The 21,305-nt window shown below is 37.7% G+C and overlaps 1 protein-coding gene across 1 annotated transcript; it reads left to right on the forward strand.

Moving 5' to 3' along the window:
* Positions 1-239: 239 nt before the first annotated feature.
* Positions 240-18,619, forward strand: LOC140230167 (cholinesterase 1-like). The gene is made up of 9 exons (XM_072310354.1): positions 240-389; positions 2,663-2,822; positions 3,173-3,250; positions 4,061-4,179; positions 4,788-4,955; positions 5,730-6,023; positions 6,450-6,796; positions 7,367-7,548; positions 17,937-18,619. Exons 1-9 carry the CDS (start codon positions 255-257, stop codon positions 18,023-18,025), a joined length of 1,572 nt encoding a protein of 523 aa, XP_072166455.1. The 5' UTR covers positions 240-254; the 3' UTR covers positions 18,026-18,619.
* The last annotated feature ends 2,686 nt before the right edge of the window (positions 18,620-21,305 follow it).

Raw genomic sequence — 21,305 nt, forward strand, 5'->3', positions numbered from 1 at the left:
TCAAAATGGCATCAAAAAGAGATAAGAGCAGTGTTTTGGCCGTAGCCCTAGATGTGATCTTCTTGTTGGCCATCGTCGTGGCTGACTCGACCGACCACCCTACTGTCCAGACTTCCAAAGCCACGATAGTTGGAAGAAGAATCAACATTCGGCCTTACCAGCTCCCGGATTTTCGCAAGACGGTGCTAGCTTACACACGTCTCCCCTATGCCGAACCTCCGGTTGGGCCTCTCCGCTTTAGCCTGCCCGTTCCGATGTCTCTTGCTGGAAGAGTGGACGGAACCAGGCAGTCAGTGGCATGCCCGCAGCTTCAAAGTTTATTCTTCCAGGTGGATTTAGAGCAATCGGAAGATTGCCTCTACCTAGACATTTTTTCACCTGATCCTAAGGTAAGTTTTTTGTGATGCCATCAAAACGACTTTCATGATTGCAGAAAGGTTGACACAGGTTTCCTATTAAGCAGAGACAATGGATAACATTATAAATGTTAGCAGCTGATGCTGATTTTGAAATCATTCTTACCGTATTGCCTTTACTTGAGTATATGGCAATGGCAATAGCTACAGTGACTACAAGGAACGCTGATTAATATTTTTGATACCTACAAATGAATGTGGTGCTTTTAAATCCTAGTCATTAAAAGTTCATTTAACCAAATGGCCAAATTCCGGCTTTTATTGCGTATATTTATTATTATTATTATTATTATTATTATTATTATTATTATTATTATTATTATTATTATTATCATTAATATTATTATTATTATTACTATTATTGTTATTTAGATTCTGAGCTTCACAGTAATTGTGTAAACTGCCTCATGTATTTCAAAAATATGCCACAGATATTATGGTGGATGAACAAGGTGTCAGAAACAAGCAAACCAGCGATCAAACCTTCTGAAAAATAAGTACCAAGCAGGTGCATGCAGCAGAACAGGCCTTGCTAACGTTCTATTTCGTCAGCAAATTACTCGCTTTTGTAGTATTCACGCGGCTTCAGTAAATCAGACATGTCAGGATAGGCCCTATAAAAATGATTAGTATAGTTTATAAAGAACCATGATTATTAGGGCACGTAAAATAGGCCGGTTTTTATAAGCAGTCGTAAGTATTGGAGATTTCAATTATTTCCATCTGTATAAGCGTCAGCCAGTATTATATACACTGCACGTATTCCAGTTCTGCCATGCATGTCACTGAACAAGCTCCTATCGCGGTATGAATCCAAAGGGGTGGGGTGGGGGTAAAATGATGTTAGGTATTTTTCCAGTCGCTCCCTTTGTCAAAGCCAACTGATCTATTTAGTGGGGTGGAATTTGGCTCAGGTTTCTATTGTACAAAACTGTTCCGGTCAAAGGTCAAGAGCGTTTGGTGTCATGCACACTGATCACTCCTGTTAATTTTTTTTTCTTTTCGATCTTCTGAAAGAAAGAAAGGAACCTTTATATGAGATACTACCCCATAGAATCTCCTAACGTTCTCCTTTATCTGATCATCTGTTTACAACGTTTGTGTTGTGGCTGTCTGAAGCTCACGCACATCCATTGTATATGACACTATAGTTTAGTATATCATAGGTTCACTCCCATAGTCATTATGGTTCCTAGATTTGTAAGAATTTGATACTGCGTATTGTTCTTCTTTGCATTCTAATATCCTTCATTACCAATTTCCAAATAAGTCTGGATAAGGCTTTTGTTTTTTATGTAGCTTAGGGAGAAGTCATTTATATTTTGTCCTCTCTTTCATAAACTGAGTGTCATTAGGATCTGCGTCCCAACGTCGTTAAAGGTCCAGTTTACCTTTGGGAGCAGTGATTTTAAAAATGTTCAAGATATCACATTTGATGCATATGTGTAGGTCTGTTGTATCACAAAACGACCTACCATATAAAATTTGTGCAATAAAGCCTAAAATATATGGAGATATCAGTATTTTTCTCAATAAACCGTAACTGTAGACGGTTTAATCTGGAAGTATTCTTATTATAACTATTGTTCACATTTTGTGTATTTAACAATACTTAACATCGATTATACGGATTCAGTTTTTTACAGTGGTTGTTTCTTTCCCTAACTCGCATTTTAGAACTAGTTTAAAGCACCAATGCTGGGTTTTTGTTTCATCTGCAAATGGTAAACTATGCCTTTAACGTCCAAAACGCACGCACGCACACACCCACACCCTCCCATCCACACACACATACATACATACATTCACACTTTTTGTAGAAATCCAAACCCAAGAGATTTCGTCAAATCCCCCCCCCCCCATCCCCCTTCCGTCCGGATGTCACCTTTACTACACCCCATGGCCTGAGAGGAGTAGTTGAAGCTAAGTGACCAGCCCAGTCCACCACACTTTCTCTCGTACTACAGTCTTTGAGGCCACCTCCGCACACACATTTTAAAAGACTACGATAACTCGACGTGCCCTGCCATTGCTGCAGGGTCATATTATATTGGCACTTGGAGTAATTTGGTCTTTATTCGCAAGCAGTAATCCCGAAAATCACAACGTTGCAGTTCCTTTCATCATACACAGTCAAACCTGTCTTAGTGGCCACCCGTGTTTAACGGTCTTCTCTTCAATTTCTACCCGCTGTATCTATTAGGCATATACTAATAATATGTGTCCATTCTTCTTTGTATGAATAGCCTACTTCTGCTCCTGTAATGGTATGGATTCATGGAGGAGGATACCATTTCGGTTCTGGGTCGCTACCAGAATCAATACCAACTGTTCTCTCCGCGTTTGGAGAAGTCATCGTGGTGACAATTAACTACAGACTTGGACCTCTAGGTTTTCTGACAACGGGTAAGTCTGATTTCTCTATATGTCTTTTTAAACATTTTGATTAAAAGAAATGAATAGATTATCGAAATGTTGCGACGTTCTGACATTTCTTGGCATCTTCACAAGCTGTCAGTGGATCAGAGATCGATCCTCAAACAACCGGAGCATTATGTCTTATACCTAATCGCTGCGTCGTCACCCCTCAGTCTGTAAGTTCGACAATTTCTTAATTAGCCAACACAGTAATCATTTCGATTACATCAGTCGTATCAATGATCCTTAACTTTCTTGCCTTGAAATGTTTTGTAGGCTTTGTTTCTATCTGTATTCATTTTCATTTCTTTCTTCTTTTTTTTTTCTTTCTTTCATAGGCGACGACACCATACCAGCCAATCTCGGTCTTTGGGACCAGCGTCAGGCTCTTGTCTGGGTACAGACTTACATCCAAGGTACACTCATAGGTTTTGACACACTGATCACCTGTTGATTTGGAAATCTGGATATTTCATAGGTCAATCGCTTTGAAGCCTCCATGGCGCCATCTTGCCACACACATCTCACATGCACCTGTGAACGGAGCTCACGACATCGCGTGATCTTGGTGACGGCCTCCTCTTCTAGAAAATTAATGTATGCAAGTCGGCACAGAGTGTAACTTGTAACATGGCGGCGCTGCGACGTCAATTTATTGTTCGTAACGGTGAACGGGCCAATGAAATACTCAGGTACTTCCAATGATATCAGCTGTTTGACAGTGGTGTTGGAGAGGTGTGGGGCCATCAAAGACGGTAATGAGGCCTAATTCACACTTGGCTGTTAGACATCATTAACGGCAATTGGTTTCATAGATAACATGGAATCTCTTTTCCAGTGTCGCAAGAGAAAAGGCCATGCAAAGCTTCGACTCCCTTTCAGAAATAGTACAGCCTATTATGAAGACGTTTTCAAGGTGCGAAAGCAGATAAAGCAGAAAAAATACAATGACTCTGTGATGGGCTTGATATTCTCGTCAAATATCAAAGAACAAAACAAAGTAGGTCCCATACAAGAACAAACCTCTTTGTGAGTTTCATTGTTTAATTTGTTTGGTTTGCTTGTTTTTACAAAAATGTCATGTAGACCATGGTCAGGTGGTTGTTCTATGGTATGCGTTGTATGAATTTGCCTTTCACACTCTTTGAAGTGTGTATGTGTTTAAATGTTATTACGACATTAGTTACCTGTGTTTATATCTTTATGCGTATATCGCTTTCTCGTAGCTTTTGGTGGCGATCCGACCCAAGTGACCATCTTTGGCGAGAGTGCAGGCTCGGCCAGTGTCAATATGCATCTCATATCGGCCATGAGCGCTGGACTATTCTCACGAGCAATCATGCAGGTGTGTCATCAATTTATTCTCTCCTTTATCAAATTTATCATAATGGTGTAATAAGATCATGACTATTATATTATTCACTGCTTGAGTCATCATAAACATTGTTTGGGGCCTTACATGGATTTCTAGTTATTACTTAGCAGGTCGTTACTTTTAAGATAACCTTACAGAAACTGAGTACATCTTTCTTGAAGTGCTTATCAGATATTCACTGGCGATTCACAAAACATATTGACATTTGTTGCTGGAATTCTGACATTATACAGAGGTGTTTGAAATCTTTCCACTGAATCATGTTACTTTTTATATTGTTAATAATCATGTAAATTTTACTTGTCAATTTCATCCGCATTTTAAAAGGCCAGCTACCTATTGTATATACAGCTGCTAGAGAGTCTTATTTGCATAATTATGTCTCAAGATATACAATGTTACCCGACACCGTCTTTCGCTTGGACAAAAACGTATGTGGATAACGGACTTAAGCCAACCCATGTCGTCAGTGCAATTAGTTTGTTAAGTTGAGCTACATGCCTGAAATGTTAATCGATTTCTTCATAATCTGGAACGTTTTATCGATATTCCTTGCCGAAATCCCCTTTTCCATACAGAGCGGTGCATTAAATACTGTATGGACTCATCACCTAGATAAGAAGGAGGCAGTAGATGCGGCATTTGAGTTCGGAAAGGAAATGGGCTGCTCGACTGCTCGCTCTGAGGATCTATTGCAATGTCTTCGTAAGACGTCACTGGAAAACTTCTTTGCGGCATATAAGGGAGTAAGATATCTGCAGCGTTGGTATATTTATTTTGGTTTTTTTTTCCTTTTCTTTTTATCAAATGTAGGAGCTCCACCCATCTTTAGGCCTATTCGCTTTTTGTAACGAGAATTTACTTGGCTGTTAAAGTGTAATTCGGTCATATTTCTGTCACGACATTAGTTAGCCTAGTTTTAAAGCAGTTTGAACATGTCCTGAATAACATTATTTATCGATTTTTATCTTGGTAATGTGTCTCAAATTTGAAGAAAACAAAACGGACTCACCAACAGCAAGGAAAGTTAAAAAAAATAGAATAAGCATTGTATACTACACGTACATTGTAGGCCTACATCCTCACAATAAAATTAATACATACAGAAGATGGTGACTGAACTTGGAATTTACTCGCAATTCCTGTGAGGATCATCCCTTCTTAATAGTCAATCACCACATGAAATCCAAGCTACCATTGACAGGAATGGAATCGCAAGAAACGCTTTCATTGTACAGTCGTGTTACAGTTTCATCTCTTCTTCTTCTTCTTCTTCTCCTCCTCCTTCTCCTGCTTAAGACTGCCTCCTTCAATAAGCTGAAGATTCTCGCAGACATTTGGCGATTTATTGATTGTTTTGGGCGAGTGTGTGCATTTGAGCAGAATATGCGATTAAGTTGGCACACCGTCGATTGAGTCGGGCGTGCGAACGTAGCCCATGATGAAGGTAGAAGTCTATAAGTTCTGACTACATGCTGTATTATTAATCTCTCCCTCCCTCTCTCCCTCTCTCTACACAGACCTTCCCACTGTTTTCAAAGTACTTCTTTCGTCCCGTTGCCGATGACCATTTCTTGCCAGGCGACCCACTTCAGCTGACCAGAGAAGGAAAATTCAATCCTGCCAGTGTTATCATCGGCTGTCTCGAAAGTGAAGGGTCTTTACACCTCATTCCTGGTATTACCGGTATCCAGGGCACAGGGCGTCCATTTGTGAACTCCTCCCTTTTCCCACGGATTATGATGTCACAGACGGGAATCCAAGATTCTCTGCTACTGGACATGATTGCTAGTGTTTTTATGTCCGATGAAGAGGTATTAAAGTCATTTGGGGGGGGGGGGGGGTGGTCTTCCCAGTATTTTGATCGTAATTATAATCGCTATCGTTTTATTACTTTCAACATCGTAATCATCAATGTCACTATATACGAGGACTATCTAAACATTCGTTTTTCACTTTATTCTAAATAGAGATACGCCATTATATCACAATATTGTTTTATATGCTCTAAAGAACTAAACTGTCTGGCCAGGTCTTCCTTACGTGTATTAAAAAAAAAATACCACGGGTGATTACACCCCGTACGTACCTGGAAAAAGGTTGAAGCCTTAGGCCTACATAAGTTACGCAGGAAATACTAATTAGAAAAAATAATAATGTGTATTCATGAAAACAAGTTTATGTGACTTTGAATATTATACATCGCAAACTTCCTATGATTCTCTTTGATTTTTGCGTAGTTGCAAAGCCAAGAACCGGACTACGCGCCTGCAATCATCCGGTACATAGGCGACAGCTTCCACAAATGCCCCACTATTACTCTGAGCAATCGACTATCTGAGACGGGTAGGGATGTCTATGCTTTCGTCATGGATCACGTGCCATCTCATTCTCGATGGGGGAAGAACCTCACGTGGTTGGGAGCAACGCACATGGAGGATATCCCTTACGTGTTCGGCTCATCGCTCAGACTTAACGTCAAGCCTGATGCGAACGAAGACTACCACATGATTGGTCGATTCAACGACGGAGAGGTCGCCCTTTCACTCCAAATAATGCGATACTGGACGAACTTCACTAAAAGCGGGTATGATAAACTTTACACTATAATGGGTTTGCAGCGCAACCTGCAGGGCGGGGATTCCAGATTCCAACTGCCAAATGAGCAGTGAGATTTGATCATAGAACCACTCCCAATAAAGCCACTCATAACGCTTTCCCCATTCCCAATGTCTGCTTATATCGTATTGAACATTATACCAAAACTGTTGCCACGATTCTTCCACAGGAACAACATATCGAAATTGTATAAACATTTGAAGATTTAAGTCCTTAGTATATGTATTACTTATTTTCTTTAAATCATTTTTCCTTATTTTCGAAAGGGTGTCTTTCTAAGCGTGACTTGCCATAATGTTGTTTACATTCTTTCATTTCTAATGTCTGTTCGTCACCGAGAACCTATGCAAATAAGATCCATTTGATATTTGACGTTACTGAAAAAAAAAAAAAAATGAAACCGTTTATACAGAATTTAAAGTTAGACACAGCGATTTGATGTAAACCGCCCTCTACGTTAAGGTAGCCATCTCATTCTAGACGAACATTAATTACTATACACGTGACTGTATCTGGTATCTTTTCCACATGAATGCAGAGATCCCAATAAACCATCTAAAGGATTTGGGAGTTCCCATTTTCCAGTCTGGCGTCCGTACACATCAAGTGAGCCTAACGTCAAGAAACTTTCTGAAAGTTTCCAGAATCAACTTGGCTACCAAGAGGCAAGGGAGTGCTATTTCATTGATAAAATCCAGCCAGCTCTAATGGACAGCTCAGGTATACAACCAAAACGAAAGTAAATACATAATGATTCCATGTGCCTATTTGATACATGTGCGTATAATGTTTATGCACATGACATGAATAGCTCATTAACATGTATCTAGGTCCTTTGCCTAATGTTATAAAGATCAGATAAGTTTAACGTTTGAATTATTGTATTATATATATATATATATATATATATATATATTAATTTACTTATTTATCTATTTATTTATTTGTGATGGGACTAGTCTGTAAAGTAGGCCCATAACTTCAAATTTACTATGATAACATATTCTCTATGTTCTCAGTGGAATTTCAAAAGTTACCCATAAAAGATGTAGGCGCAGTAACTGTAGGTTTATGTACCAGAAAGAATTCCTCCCTTCGTTTATTCACCACTGCTGTTGTCAAATTTAAATGGATACGATGATATGATAATAGTGAAAATAGTAATAACAATTAATGATAATCATAATAATAACCGGCACTAATAAAGCCATTAATAACGGCGTTTCTAATTGCATTAATACGGAAAATGACACTCGAACATGCGGTACTGAACGGACGTGTCTGCTGCAGAGCTCCCAAACTCTACACATCAGCTCTCATTCCACAACATATTGGTAGGAAATAACTCCATTGTTTGATATCCTTCACCATGAGCACGAAGTCAAAAACAATGACATCGAAAACAACAGGGACTGGTGGCATGGCTACACGAAGAACTGCAAATTTAACTCAAAAAAGTGTCAGTGAAACCAACGCAGACTCGGATCACGACCGCTCCACATCTTCTAACGCCAGTCCCGCACCGCAGGAGTCCGCACCGTCAGCATTCCAGCAAGCGCCGGGCCGTGACCCGCTGTTGACCATCAATGATATAGCATCCATGATATCGGACCTTAAAAACACAACCGAGGCAAATAACCGCCAGCTAAACGGTAAAATCGACGGGCTCATCACCGACGTAACGTCACTGAGACAGGAGTTAACAACAACAAAACAAACTGTCACAGCATTGGAAACCAGTGCAACCGACATGTCTTGCCGTCTTGATGATATCGAATCCACCAAACTACCGGACCTGCTCGACAAAATAGAGAAAGCAAAATCTGAACTGGACGAAAAACTAATGCTCTTCGAAATCCATGAACGTAAACAGAACTTATTGATATACGGTATCCCAAAGGTTTCCAATGAAAATGTAGTAAAACTTTGCACCGACACATTCGCAGAGATCCTCAACATTTCCCCTGAGGAATCGGCCAGAATTCCACTCATGAACGCCCATCGACTTCCTCGCAGACTACCGGCACAACAGGTAGACGCAGCCGCGTCTTCACCAACCAGCCACACCGTCGCCCCAGACCCGATCATCGTTCGATTCGGCCGCATGAGCGACCGAGACCAGATTCTGCAGGCATCTACACGTACTCGACAACGCGCATCCCTTCAACCAGCAACAACCACCGACGCAGCCAGCACTACCCACCGCAGAATCACCGTACGGACCGATCTTCCAGCTTCGATGAAGCGAGAGCGTGGACGACTTGCCAACATAGCGTACGGCCTGAGAACCAAGGACAAGCTAGCCACGCGAATCATTGTAAGGGGCACCCGTGTCATATTGCAGACGAGAAAGAACGACACAAATCTCTCTTCACAAGCAGCCTGGACGGCATGGAAGGGCTGAAGAAAGCTAAACTTCATTTCAAAGTAAGGAAAATGCACATTTCTATTCTTTACGATAAAGAATTAGCTGATGTTCATCCGAAATGTGTGTGTGTGTTGTTTTTTTTTTTTGTTCTCTCATAATGAATCCATTATATGAGTGATACAAATTGAAAGTATAACAGCCAATAGAGAAGGCACTTTATGATTGTACAGTGTTAGAGTAAAATGTCGAAAATAGAAAAGCCTGAAAGAAGGTACCTTGTGATTATACAGTATTATATTCCAGTTAGGGGAAGTGTGAGACAAGCTGTTTGCCCTACAACACAAATTGTATTATATATAGTTGTTTTTGTTTTGTTTTTTGCTCGCCGCCTAGTACGACGGGTAATGCCGCCAGTCTCAACTGCTGCTCATCTTTTTAACTGCCTCATTCTGCTCTGTAACTCGCGGCCTTTGATACGTAAACTTTATCTAGTCTCTCACATAGTTTCCCAATCCACTGAACACAATTACGTCATTTTGATTTCAACACTGACAGCACTACAGTGCATGATAAATAATGTTTCTGAATTGGATTATGAACCCAGGTTCCTCATAAGACAAAAATCAGAAGAAGTGTTAATGACACTTTACGCGACTGATGAGAATAATGTTGATAAAACAGAGGGTATGAGGATATAAGCTTTATGGTAATTCACCATTATTTTTTACTTTAAGAAATGTACAAAAACTAGGTTATATTATCTAAGAACGTGCTCCTTGTTCATATGGAGAATATATATTCTACCTTTCCAACGTCTGTATTAGAAATGTGAGAAATTTCCCCCTCGATCGTTACAATCGAACGCAATCTTCTTCTTTCGGAGAAAATATTTAGACGAAAGGAATTGTTCGATTCTTAAGATTGTGAAGTGATATGAAATTTTGGAATTCAAGCCTGAATTTCAGTTAGCCTGTCAGTTATGAACCGTTACTAGGTTTAATTAATTTGTATATTCCATAGATATGGCGACAACTGGGAAATGAAGTCCCACATAACGCATATTATTCTTAGAGATGACGGGTCTTTGGTCCGCCGTCTGGTCTAAAACACACATGGTTGCTGATATCAAACATCTTGTCAATTTGTTTGTTTGGTTTTTCTTTTCTTTTTTTTTTTGGTACTTTTTACATCTATTGGCAACGAAGTCTTGCGTAACGCAACATCGTCGTCCATATAGTCGGTTGGTCGTTGCCCTAGCTGCCTGATTAAACTTTTACATATTATTGTATAAAGCATGGGTTTTGCACATGAACTCTCGATACCTTGCAAGTCAGGTTGTTTGGCCTGCCCCTTGTCTTTTGCAGTGCTATTTTTTCATTTGCTACTCTGAAACACATGTCGTTGAAACGAAACAATTTGTCACCTTTATCACGCCAGGTGTTCACATAGGCCACTTTCGTTTGAGGCGTAATGTATGTACCATCCTGGCCTTAGTGAGAAAGATTATCAGCCATTCACAAGTCAATTTGAAAAGTGAGAGTCAATGTGTATTAAATGTTTCATACGGTATCTTCTGGCGACGAAGCCTTGCGTAACACTCCATCGTCATTCACAGTCGGCTGGTCGTTGCCCCAGCTGCATCATTAGACTGTTAACATAGATTTGCAGTATGAAGTCCTCGACTTTGCACATGAACTCTAAATGCCTTGCACGTCATAAATTTTGGTATATTAATTTTTGATGATGTAGGTCCAATGTGCTTGTGTTTGCATACACAGTGACATGACTCATGATAAGGAAATCCTATATAACAATAGAACAATCTTTTATGTTACTGTTGTTAAACAACTGTTATTAAAAGCGGGTTTTAAGGCTACTTTAAAACTTGGCAGTGAATTACGTTAGCTATAACAGAAGTCAATGGTTTTCGCCCCAACCGTCCTCCATACACTGTATAGCATCTTCCGACGCTCACATTCCTTGAAATTCTTTTTTTGTTGATGTTTGTACATCCAATTGCTTTATTTTCTTTTCTTTTCTTTTCCCGTCACCCACAAACGATAGCCTCCAAGCCGTTTAAACTGTTGGCTACATCCACACACATTATGAAGACGCTCATCGTAATTTACGTAAAAATAGACTCAATGATTTAGAGCTCGCGGGTCATTGCTCTACTCCCCTCGTTAATTTCAATGCTGTTTATTAGTTCTAAAACCTGAAGTAACAACTGGCGTGAGCACTATGAAGAATCCCTTACGTCACATTCTTTTGAGTTTTGCCACCCCGGCTCCAAGAGTGAAAAGTTTGTAATTTAAAGGTGAATTTTATTCTTTGGAACATTACTATTGTGTGTTGAAATGGGGACACGTGTCATCGTAATATTATGTAACGCATTATTGTTGTATGATAGCTAACAGGTTCTTTTGCCTGCTCCTTGGCTTCTGCTGTTACACTATTTTGTTCTTTTGTTACTCTGCATAACACATGGTCGTTGATACGAACCATTTTATCATCTTTGTCATGTCACGTGCTACAGGTCTGTATTCTTTTGGGGCATTATGTACGTACAATATCTTGGCCTCGATAGAAAAGCTTAAATCAAGGACTCTCGTTACTTATAAATCTATTTGGAAAGTGAGAGTCAATGTGTACAACAATACCTCATAGTATCTTTTGGCAATAAAGTCTTACGTAAGACACCATCGTCGCTCACAGTCAGGTTGATCGTTGCCATATAGCTACTATTACTCATAATATAAAGTCTTTGATTTTGTGAATGAATTCTATTATATATGTATATATATATATATATATATATATATACATCGAAATGAACTATGATAAGGAAATTTTGCAGTAGAACAGTTTTTTTTTCTCCAATGCTACTCCTGTTAAACAATTGAATGTTTGTTTTATAAAAGAAACAATTATTTTTTATTAGCCACTCAAAATCATTTCATTTCAGCCATTTCATTAAGTAATTCTATGTGGGTTATTCTGAAACTTGCTACTGAATCACGATATATAGCATAGCTATTATAGAAGTTAATGGTCTTCGCCCCAACCGTCCTCCATAGACTGTATTGCTTCTTTCGACGGTCACGTTCCTTGAAGTCGTTGTTTTGTTTTGTTTTGTTTTGTTTTCATCTGATCCCTTTATTTTCATTTCCCGCCACTCATAAATAATAGCCTCTAAGCTGTAAAAGCTGTTGGCTATTTTTCCACAAACATTATAAAGACGCTCACTGTAATTTACGTAAAAATAGACTCAATGACTTAGAGTTGACGGGTTATTGCTCCACTTCCATCGTTAATTTCAATGCTGTTTATTCGTTCTGAAACGTGTAAAAACTGGCTTGAACACCACGAAGAGTCTTTTACGTAACAATCTTTTGAGTTTTGCTACCCCGGCTCCAAGAGCGAAACGTTTGCGATTCAAACGTGAATTTCGTTTATTGTAACATTACTATTGTGTGCTCAAATGGGGACACGTGTCATCGTAATATTACGTAACAAAGCATTGTTGTTTGATAGCTAACAAGTTGTTTGGCCAGCTCCCTGGTTTTAGCTGTTATATTACATTATTCTTTTGCTACTCCGAACACACGGTCGTCGACACGAAACATTTTTCATCTTTGTCATACCACGTGCAACAGGCCAGTTTTCGTTTGGGGCATTTTGTACGTAACATCCTGGCCTCGATAGAAAAACTCAAATCAATGACTCGCGCCATTTACAAATCTGTTCGAAAAGTGAGAGTCAACGTGCCAAACATATTTTATACGGTATATCTTTTGGCAACGAAGTCTTACGTAAAACACATCATTGTTATTCATTTATGGTTGGCTGGTCATTGCCTTACTATTCAAAGTTGCTCAGTTCAATCTTTTGCACATGCGGCTGCAAAGTTTCACCCTTTCAGAGGGTGCTCACCTCTTATGAGGTATCCGACTGGTATTTATCCCTAGGTTAATTTTAATATACCAAGTTGCGTCTCAGTTAGCTGTATCTTAGCTTGTCTCTTTGCTCTTGTTTTCCATGAGGGAAATTAAAAACCAGAGATTGTTGTACTTTCCGAAACGTATGAAATGACTATGGGCTACTGCCGCCCCCCCCCCCCCTTTGGGATTTCTGTGACGTAGGAGACCGGAGGTGTTTAGTGATTATTGATTGCGAGATAATTATATATGCATATATACATGTAAATGTTTGATATGTTTGAAGAATAATTCAGTGATATGGATGATTTCTTTTCCTGCCAAACAAATGTATATCGGTAAATAGCTGATTGTTTACATTTTTTTTCTTGTCAGTGGGAGCTCTGTCCACTTCCACTCTCCACTGCCTAGTACGTGTAGCACACGTCCTTGCTTGTTGAATAAGTTCATGTTAGGCATTGTACACGAGGCAATGGCCTTGTGTACCATCCGCAACGATGTTGATTCTGTGTCATCTGTGTTCATGTTCGTTTCCCTGTTTTGTGTGTGTTTCATGTTTCTCTGTACGCATTTCGATTTCCTTTCTTCTTTTAGGTCTGCATACCCCCACGTAGCTGCTGAGCTAGGACCAGACGGGAAGCCAGCTATTAATTCCCGAATGTTTTATATTTTAACCCATGGCTAACGCAACAAATTTTGCTTTTAATTCTTTGAATAGTGATGAATTCTATAACACAGTAAGGCACTCTGAATCTGATCATGTAAATATTATTTCCAGTGTATATGAAGATTACATATCCGATAAATACAATACCTCAGCACAAGAATTTGAATATAACTTTGACTCTAATGATCCAGTCCAGAGTCCATCGTGTGTTTATTTGACCGAAAATCAGTATAAAAATCGGATCACGAATACAGTTGGTGAAAAATTTTTGTTAGCTCACTTTAACATACGCAGTATCAACAAAAATTTTGATAAGTTGCGCTTACTCTTAGAAAACCCAGATCATAAATCTTGCTCCATCATAGGGTTAACAGAAACATGGCTGAACTCTAATATCAGTCATTTATTTTCTTTACCCGGATTCGAATTTGTATTTAGAAATAGAAGCGAGAGAGTTGGTGGTGGAGTTGGTTTGTACATCTCGAAAAAATGTAAATATATCATACATGAGGAGATTAGTGTTATGAGCGATGTACTTGAATCCCTTTTTATTGAATTGATAAATCCACATGGAAAAAATATTATGATTGGCGTAATTTACAGGCCCCCTCGTTCGAATTTAAATGATTTTTTGACTGTTTTGCAGGATTTAGTACAAAATCCCATGATACTTAATAAAGATACATTTTTGATGGGCGATTTTAATATCGATCTCATGAAATGTAACTCCCAAAACACTTCAAAAGAATTTGTAGAAACATTAATGTCTGCTTCGTTTTTACCATTAATCTCCAAGCCTACCCGTGTCGCCAGCCAATCGGCTACCCTCATAGACAACATCTTTTGTAATGTTTTTCCACTTCCTGAGTCTGGTATCGTCCTCTCAGACATCACTGACCATTTTCCTATATTTGCTCAGGTACCAATCAAACTGAATAAACAAAATAATTATTATAAGCGTCGTAAGATTACTGCAGATAATCTTATAAGTCTTCAAAACAGTTTAAAAGAAATCGACTGGTCTTCTGTATACAACACTACAGATGTCAACTTGTCTTATGACTATTTCATATCTACTCTTACCTTCGAAATTGATAACCATATTCCCCTGCGTAATATAAAAAATAGATATAAGCAAATTCCAAGACTCCCGTGGATAACCCAGTCTATATTACGATCTATAAACAGGAAAAATAATTTGTTTTATAAATATAGATGTAATCCCACTGAAAAAAATAAGAAAAAATATGTTTCATACAAAAACACACTCACTAAATTATTACGTACGCAGAAGAAAATGTTCTATGTGAATCAGATAAGCAAATACAAAAATGATATTAAAAACACATGGAAAACATTAAAGAATGCTATGAATATATCTAACAATTCATCTAATATTTCTGAAATTCGGTGGGGCAATGCCTCCAACAACACTCCCGCTGGCATGGCGGAAATTTTCAATGACTTTTTCTCTTCAATTGGAAAAAATCTTTCTCAAAATATTCCTCTTTCTAGTAAATCTTTTAATGATTTTTTAGATACACCTAACTCCAAAACTATATTTTTTGACCCAACATATAAAGAAGAAATAATAAAGATTGTTGCTAATTTGAAAGAAGGAAAAAGTCCTGGCCATGACGGAATTGACAACTATTTGATAAAAAACATAATTCCTCAAATAGTGGATCCCTTAGTACACATTATCAACTCATCACTTACAACTGGCCATGTGCCAAATAGCATGAAAATTGCGAAAGTAATTCCTATTTACAAGAAAGGGGAGAAGGATGATGTCAATAACTATAGACCCATATCTTTATTATCTTCTATTTCTAAGATTCTTGAAAGAATAGTTTATATCAGGACAGTACGTTTTCTTAAAACCTGCGACATATTCTCAAACTTTCAATTTGGATTCAGGGAAAATCACAGCACAACACACGCACTACTTGCCCTCATCGACAAAGTCACACAAGCACTCGACACACATTCACACACAATAGGTATCTTCTTGGACTTCTCCAAGGCCTTTGACACGATTAACCACGGAATACTTCTCGCCAAACTGTCTCATTATGGAATACGTGGAAAGGCCTTGGAGTGGTTCACGAGTTACCTATCAGAAAGATCCCAATTTGTATATGTTAACGGCTTTGACTCTCAAAGTAAAACAATTGCATCTGGTGTTCCACAAGGGAGTTTATTAGGCCCATTGTTATTCATTATTTATATTAATGATTTTCATAGATCCTCGGAGAAACTATCATTCATATTATTCGCGGATGACTCTAACCTTTTTTTTTCTCACCCTGACCCAAACATTTTAATAAGAACAGTCAATGAAGAACTCAAAAAGGTTATACAATGGATATACGCAAATAAATTGTCATTAAATATTCAAAAAACAAAAGTTGTGCTTTTTAGTAATTCTTTAGATAGCCTCCCAGGCAAAATAACATTTGATACTACTCCCTTAGAAGAAGTTTCTTCCTTTAAATTTCTTGGTGTTTGCGTCGATAACAAGCTTTCATGGAGGAATCATATTGATAACATATGTACAATTATATCACGTAACATTGGCGTAATGAATAGATTAAAATATTATCTTCCTTCATCTGCATTATTAACTCTTTATTCTAGTTTGATACTACCTTATTTAAACTACGGGATTCTTGCTTGGGGTAATACATATCAGATGTTACTTGATAAACTTCTTTTACTGCAAAAGAAAGCGCTTAGAATTGTTTTTAATTTACATACCCGAGAACATACAGATGCTTTGTTTTCTGACCATAAAATATTAAAAGTAAATGATTTGTATGTGTTTCAACTTGGCCAGTTTATGTTTAATTACAACAGTAATTTTTTACCTAAAATATTCCATGATTCATTTCATCGAAATAGTCATGTTCATAACTATCCCACGCGACGATCCGACGAATTTCATCTTCCACTAATGAGAACCGCACATGCCCAAAATACATTTCTTTATACCGGACCCAGACTTTGGAATAACTTAGATAATAGTTTAAAAGATTCCCCCAAATTTGTTACATTTAAATACAAACTCAGAAAATATTTACTTTCTACCTATAATCTTAGATAATTTAAATTGTTTTGATTCATGCTTGAGCCTTCACCTGTCCTGATGTCGCAGCACTTGGCGTGTTCTGTGTGCAGACTTCTCTTCTTTCTTCTCTCCTCTTCCTTTCCTGTCTTTTGTTCCTCGTAGACTTGTATTGTTACCGTCTTCTCTCCTCTCGGTACTGTCTCGCGTCTTACAGTGTATACGTGTGGGTAATCGAATGTGTGTACGAACGTGTTGTCCTTGTCATATTTTCCCGGTACACGTGGTTCAGTGAGCAGTGTCCGGGCACTAGCATTGGTATTCTATATTTTTTTTTCCCAACCGGTGTATCTCAAAATAATTACATGTATATTGTTATAGAATAGTATATAATTTACTCATTATTTGTCTAGCGATCCACGTCCGACAAGCTATGCTTTTTAGTGGATCACTATTTTCCATAATCGAATTCATTTTCCGCTCTCCCACGAAGTATTTATACAGTGTTTTTCTAAATATTGTACATGTTATATGTTGTTCTATAACTTGTCTCGTATATATATTACATGAATCTTTTGCAAACGTTTGAACAATATTTCATCACATGTATACTTTGTACTATGTTTTTTTTTTTTTTTTTGATTTTCGTTGATTGGAAATAAACTATGATTGAATTGAATTGAATTGAATGCTAAATTGCCAACCAGCACATCATTATAATAATGAACATAATATGTACATATCTTTATATTTTATGTTTGCGGGTATATATTTTCATTTCATTTTCATTTTTTTTTTACCAAAAAATAGAAATCACTTTTTTTCACACCAAAAGAGGCGAGTTAAACTATGTGAGATTTTGTGCTATACAAAAAAGGGATGTCTACTTATAAATCATATATTATGTTTTATACATTATTATTGTAAATTATATATATTCTTAAATATCATATATTGTATATCATATATATTATCATATATATATATATATATATATATATATATATATCATTAACGTTTACTTTTATCCCATGTTGATTGTACTGTTTTTGTTTTTTGTTTTCCCAGCTGAACTTGCCCGTCTGAAGGCGGTCCTCTCGGAGAGAGTGTCGGCAGACAGCGGGAAGCAATGCAGTGACGACGAGGCTTGCCCTTAATACAATATGTAGTTCAATTGGCGAGTTCATCCCACATTGAAGACGATTGAAATCCATCTTTTTATTATGTGTGTTTTTGTATATCTATGCAAAGCTTCAAAGTATTCAAGAAGTTTTGATATGGCATGGAACACTGGAGCATATTAAAACTAAGCTGTTGAAATTGTAGTCACGTTCTTCCTTTGACAAGAGTCTTCCTACGTTACCAAATTATAAGTATCTGAGGTGTGGTATTCGATTTCCGTCTACTTCTTCGCTTACTCTGGCGTTGATATTTACTTCTCTATGTCGTTTTGATTTTTTGTTTGGTTCTATCTATCTCACGATGTAATGGTTTTCAGTGTCTGTAATTGTTTTTGTCTTATAGATGGTCGTTGTTTTTCTTATTAACGTCCTTTACTCTGCATGGAGCATCGTTCACAGTTTTCACATTTTCTGTTTCCTCTGAAAATCGCACTTTCGCAAAACTAGGTATGTAGCATCCCTATGAGGTCCAAATGGAGTATGCTATCGTTGTTTAATATTTTACAATCGTGGTAAACTGGAAATATAGTGTTCAATAGATGAAAGAATGGAAGATTCTGACTTTTTTTTTCATTTAGGATGGTATCAATCACTTGTTAATTATCCTTTTGTCAGCTACTTTGTGATAAATGAAGTATTGTTTTAAGAGGCTGGGATACTTTACTCTTTCAAGTTTCCCTGCCTCACGAGCAGGTCGGTATTATTTGCCGAGAAATAAATACTTTACTTTAGCAAACTTTTGTTGCATGCAAGAAGAGAATACTCATTGACATTAGTTCAAGTCCTTTTATTATAATATGTCTCCTGCTTCCAAATAACCAGCAGTTGTAAACATTCAATAATTGAAGAAAGAAACATAGATCTCTGCTCTTTGTTCTAGATTGTGATTTTTTTTTACAAAGTATATGTATATATTATATATATATATATATATATATATATATATATATACATGTATATGTACTTGTATATGCATAGTTGTCGAGTAAATTGTAGTCCACGTGTTGGTATAGCAATATCAAATATAGAACAGAACTCAAGCTCATGCCGTCAATACCAACAGTTTATTTTTTGACGAACAAATTTTCGGGCACCCTATATTAACATTTGATATTTACAGCATGAGTTTGAGTTCTATTGTACCTCTCTTGGTATCTGCGCTGTAAAAGACGTTATGTTATTCTGCGATCTTCAAGAGATGTTCAGGCAATGGTCACCATCGGCCATCGAGCACCATAATTATCGAGTAGGCCTACATCATTCTGTATATGGAGCGCGATGCTCAATCGCTAGGAATTTCTACAATACATTACATTTATGCTCTCAAACAATCAGTGGCGTATCTAGGGGGTTGGAGCAAGGGGGGCACGTGCCCCGGGCGCCACTCCTTGGGGGCGCAAAAAAAAACGAAAAAAAAAAACGAAGAAGAAAAAAAAAGAAGAAGAAAGAAGAAAAAAAAAGAAAAGAAGAAGAAAAAACAAAATGATGATGACGCGGAAAAAATGACAATGTTTATTGTGTTCACACAAAAATTCCATGTTCTGTGAGCTGATAAACAGAAGTTTTCGGCTCGCTCGTTGCGCTCGCTCGCCAAAATTTATATAAAAAAGAAGGTAAGAACAAAACGTGATGATGACAAAATAACAGTGTCTATTGTGTTCACACATGTCATTTCATATTTAGCAGGCAAAATATTTCACGGAGCAGCGGCTGCAATTTCATTCGTTCTGAAGCGATCGCCAATTGGATCAAAAGAGGGCGTCAACGGTTTCGAACATACGGGGGGGGGGCGCAAAAAACAACAACAAATCAAACAAGATAAGAACAAAACGTAATGATGACGCGGAAATATACAAATTTTTGCTCACTCGCTCGTACTAATTTAGAGTATTTTTTCAAGTCCGCAGTTTGTTGGTATAAATCGTTATCTATAAGGCCGTCACTATATCTTGATTAGAATTGTAAGATTTAATAAGCAAAACATGACAAGAGTTTCATGATTTGTAAGCTGAAATACGAACATTTTCGGCTCGCTCGCCAAAATTTGTATAAAAAAATAGAAGAAGATAAGAACAAAACGTGACGATGACGCGGACAAAATGATAAATGTCTATTGTGTTCACTCATGTCATTTTATATTTAGCAGGAAAAATGTTACACGGAGCAGCGACTGCAATTTCATTCGTTCTGAAGCAATCGCCGATTGGATCAAAAGAGGACGCCAACGGTTTCGAACATACGGGGGAGGGGGGCGCAAAAAAATATAAAAAAGATAAGAAAAAAACGTAATGATGACGCAGAAATAATATACAAATTTCGGCTCACTCGCTCGTACTAATTTAGAGTATTTTTTCAAGTCCAGAGTTTGTTTGTATAAATCGTTATCTATAAGGTTGTCACTATAATTGTGAGATTTAATAAGCAAAACATGACAAGAATTCCATGTTTTGTAAGCTGAAATACAAAAATTTTCGGCTCGCTCGCTGCGCTCGCTCGCCAAAATTTATACAAAAAAAGATAAGAACAATACGTGATGATGACGAGGACATTTACAAATTTCAGCTCACTCGTGCGCACTAACTTAGAGTATCTTTTTAAAGTCCTCAGTTGTTTTTTTTTTTTTTGTATAAAATCGATATATATAAGGCTGTCACTATATCTTGATTACAATTGTAAGATTTGGTAAGCAAAAAATGACAAGAATTCCATGTTTTGTAAACTGAAATACAAAGATTTTCGGGTCGCTCGCTCCGCTCGCTCGCCAAAATCTATCAAAATTCATTACATTTAAATCACCCTCAAAAGATCCCTTTTAAGTGCTTGAAAAAGCATCATGTGGACTTTGTTTAAAGTCCCTACCGGGATGGGGTTGGGGTTGAACACTTTTTCAGAAATTAGGGGCGCGATTTTCGTGCTTGCCCCGGGCGCCGTTTTCCATAGATACGCCACTGCAAACAATACTCCGTTTAGTTTGTAGTGCATTCCACTTGGCGCACTAACATGGACATATCAATCCACCCCTGTACAGTAAAGCTGCACCCTCTTTCCCACTGACTCCCAATACATTATGACGTCATCACTCCTCATTCCGTCACAGTCCAACACATCAAAATAAACGAACACGTCCGACGAGCAGGTAATGAGGCATTCTACCATAATCATTGCTTATTCATTTCTTATTTATTTGTTAGGTCTGCTTCTTCTACACCACTATGATATCTACTGTTTTGAATGCTAAGCCTACAAATGCGCTATA

The sequence above is a fragment of the Diadema setosum genome, chromosome 6, assembly GCF_964275005.1.
Source record: "Diadema setosum chromosome 6, eeDiaSeto1, whole genome shotgun sequence".
NCBI lineage: Eukaryota > Metazoa > Echinodermata > Echinoidea > Diadematoida > Diadematidae > Diadema > Diadema setosum.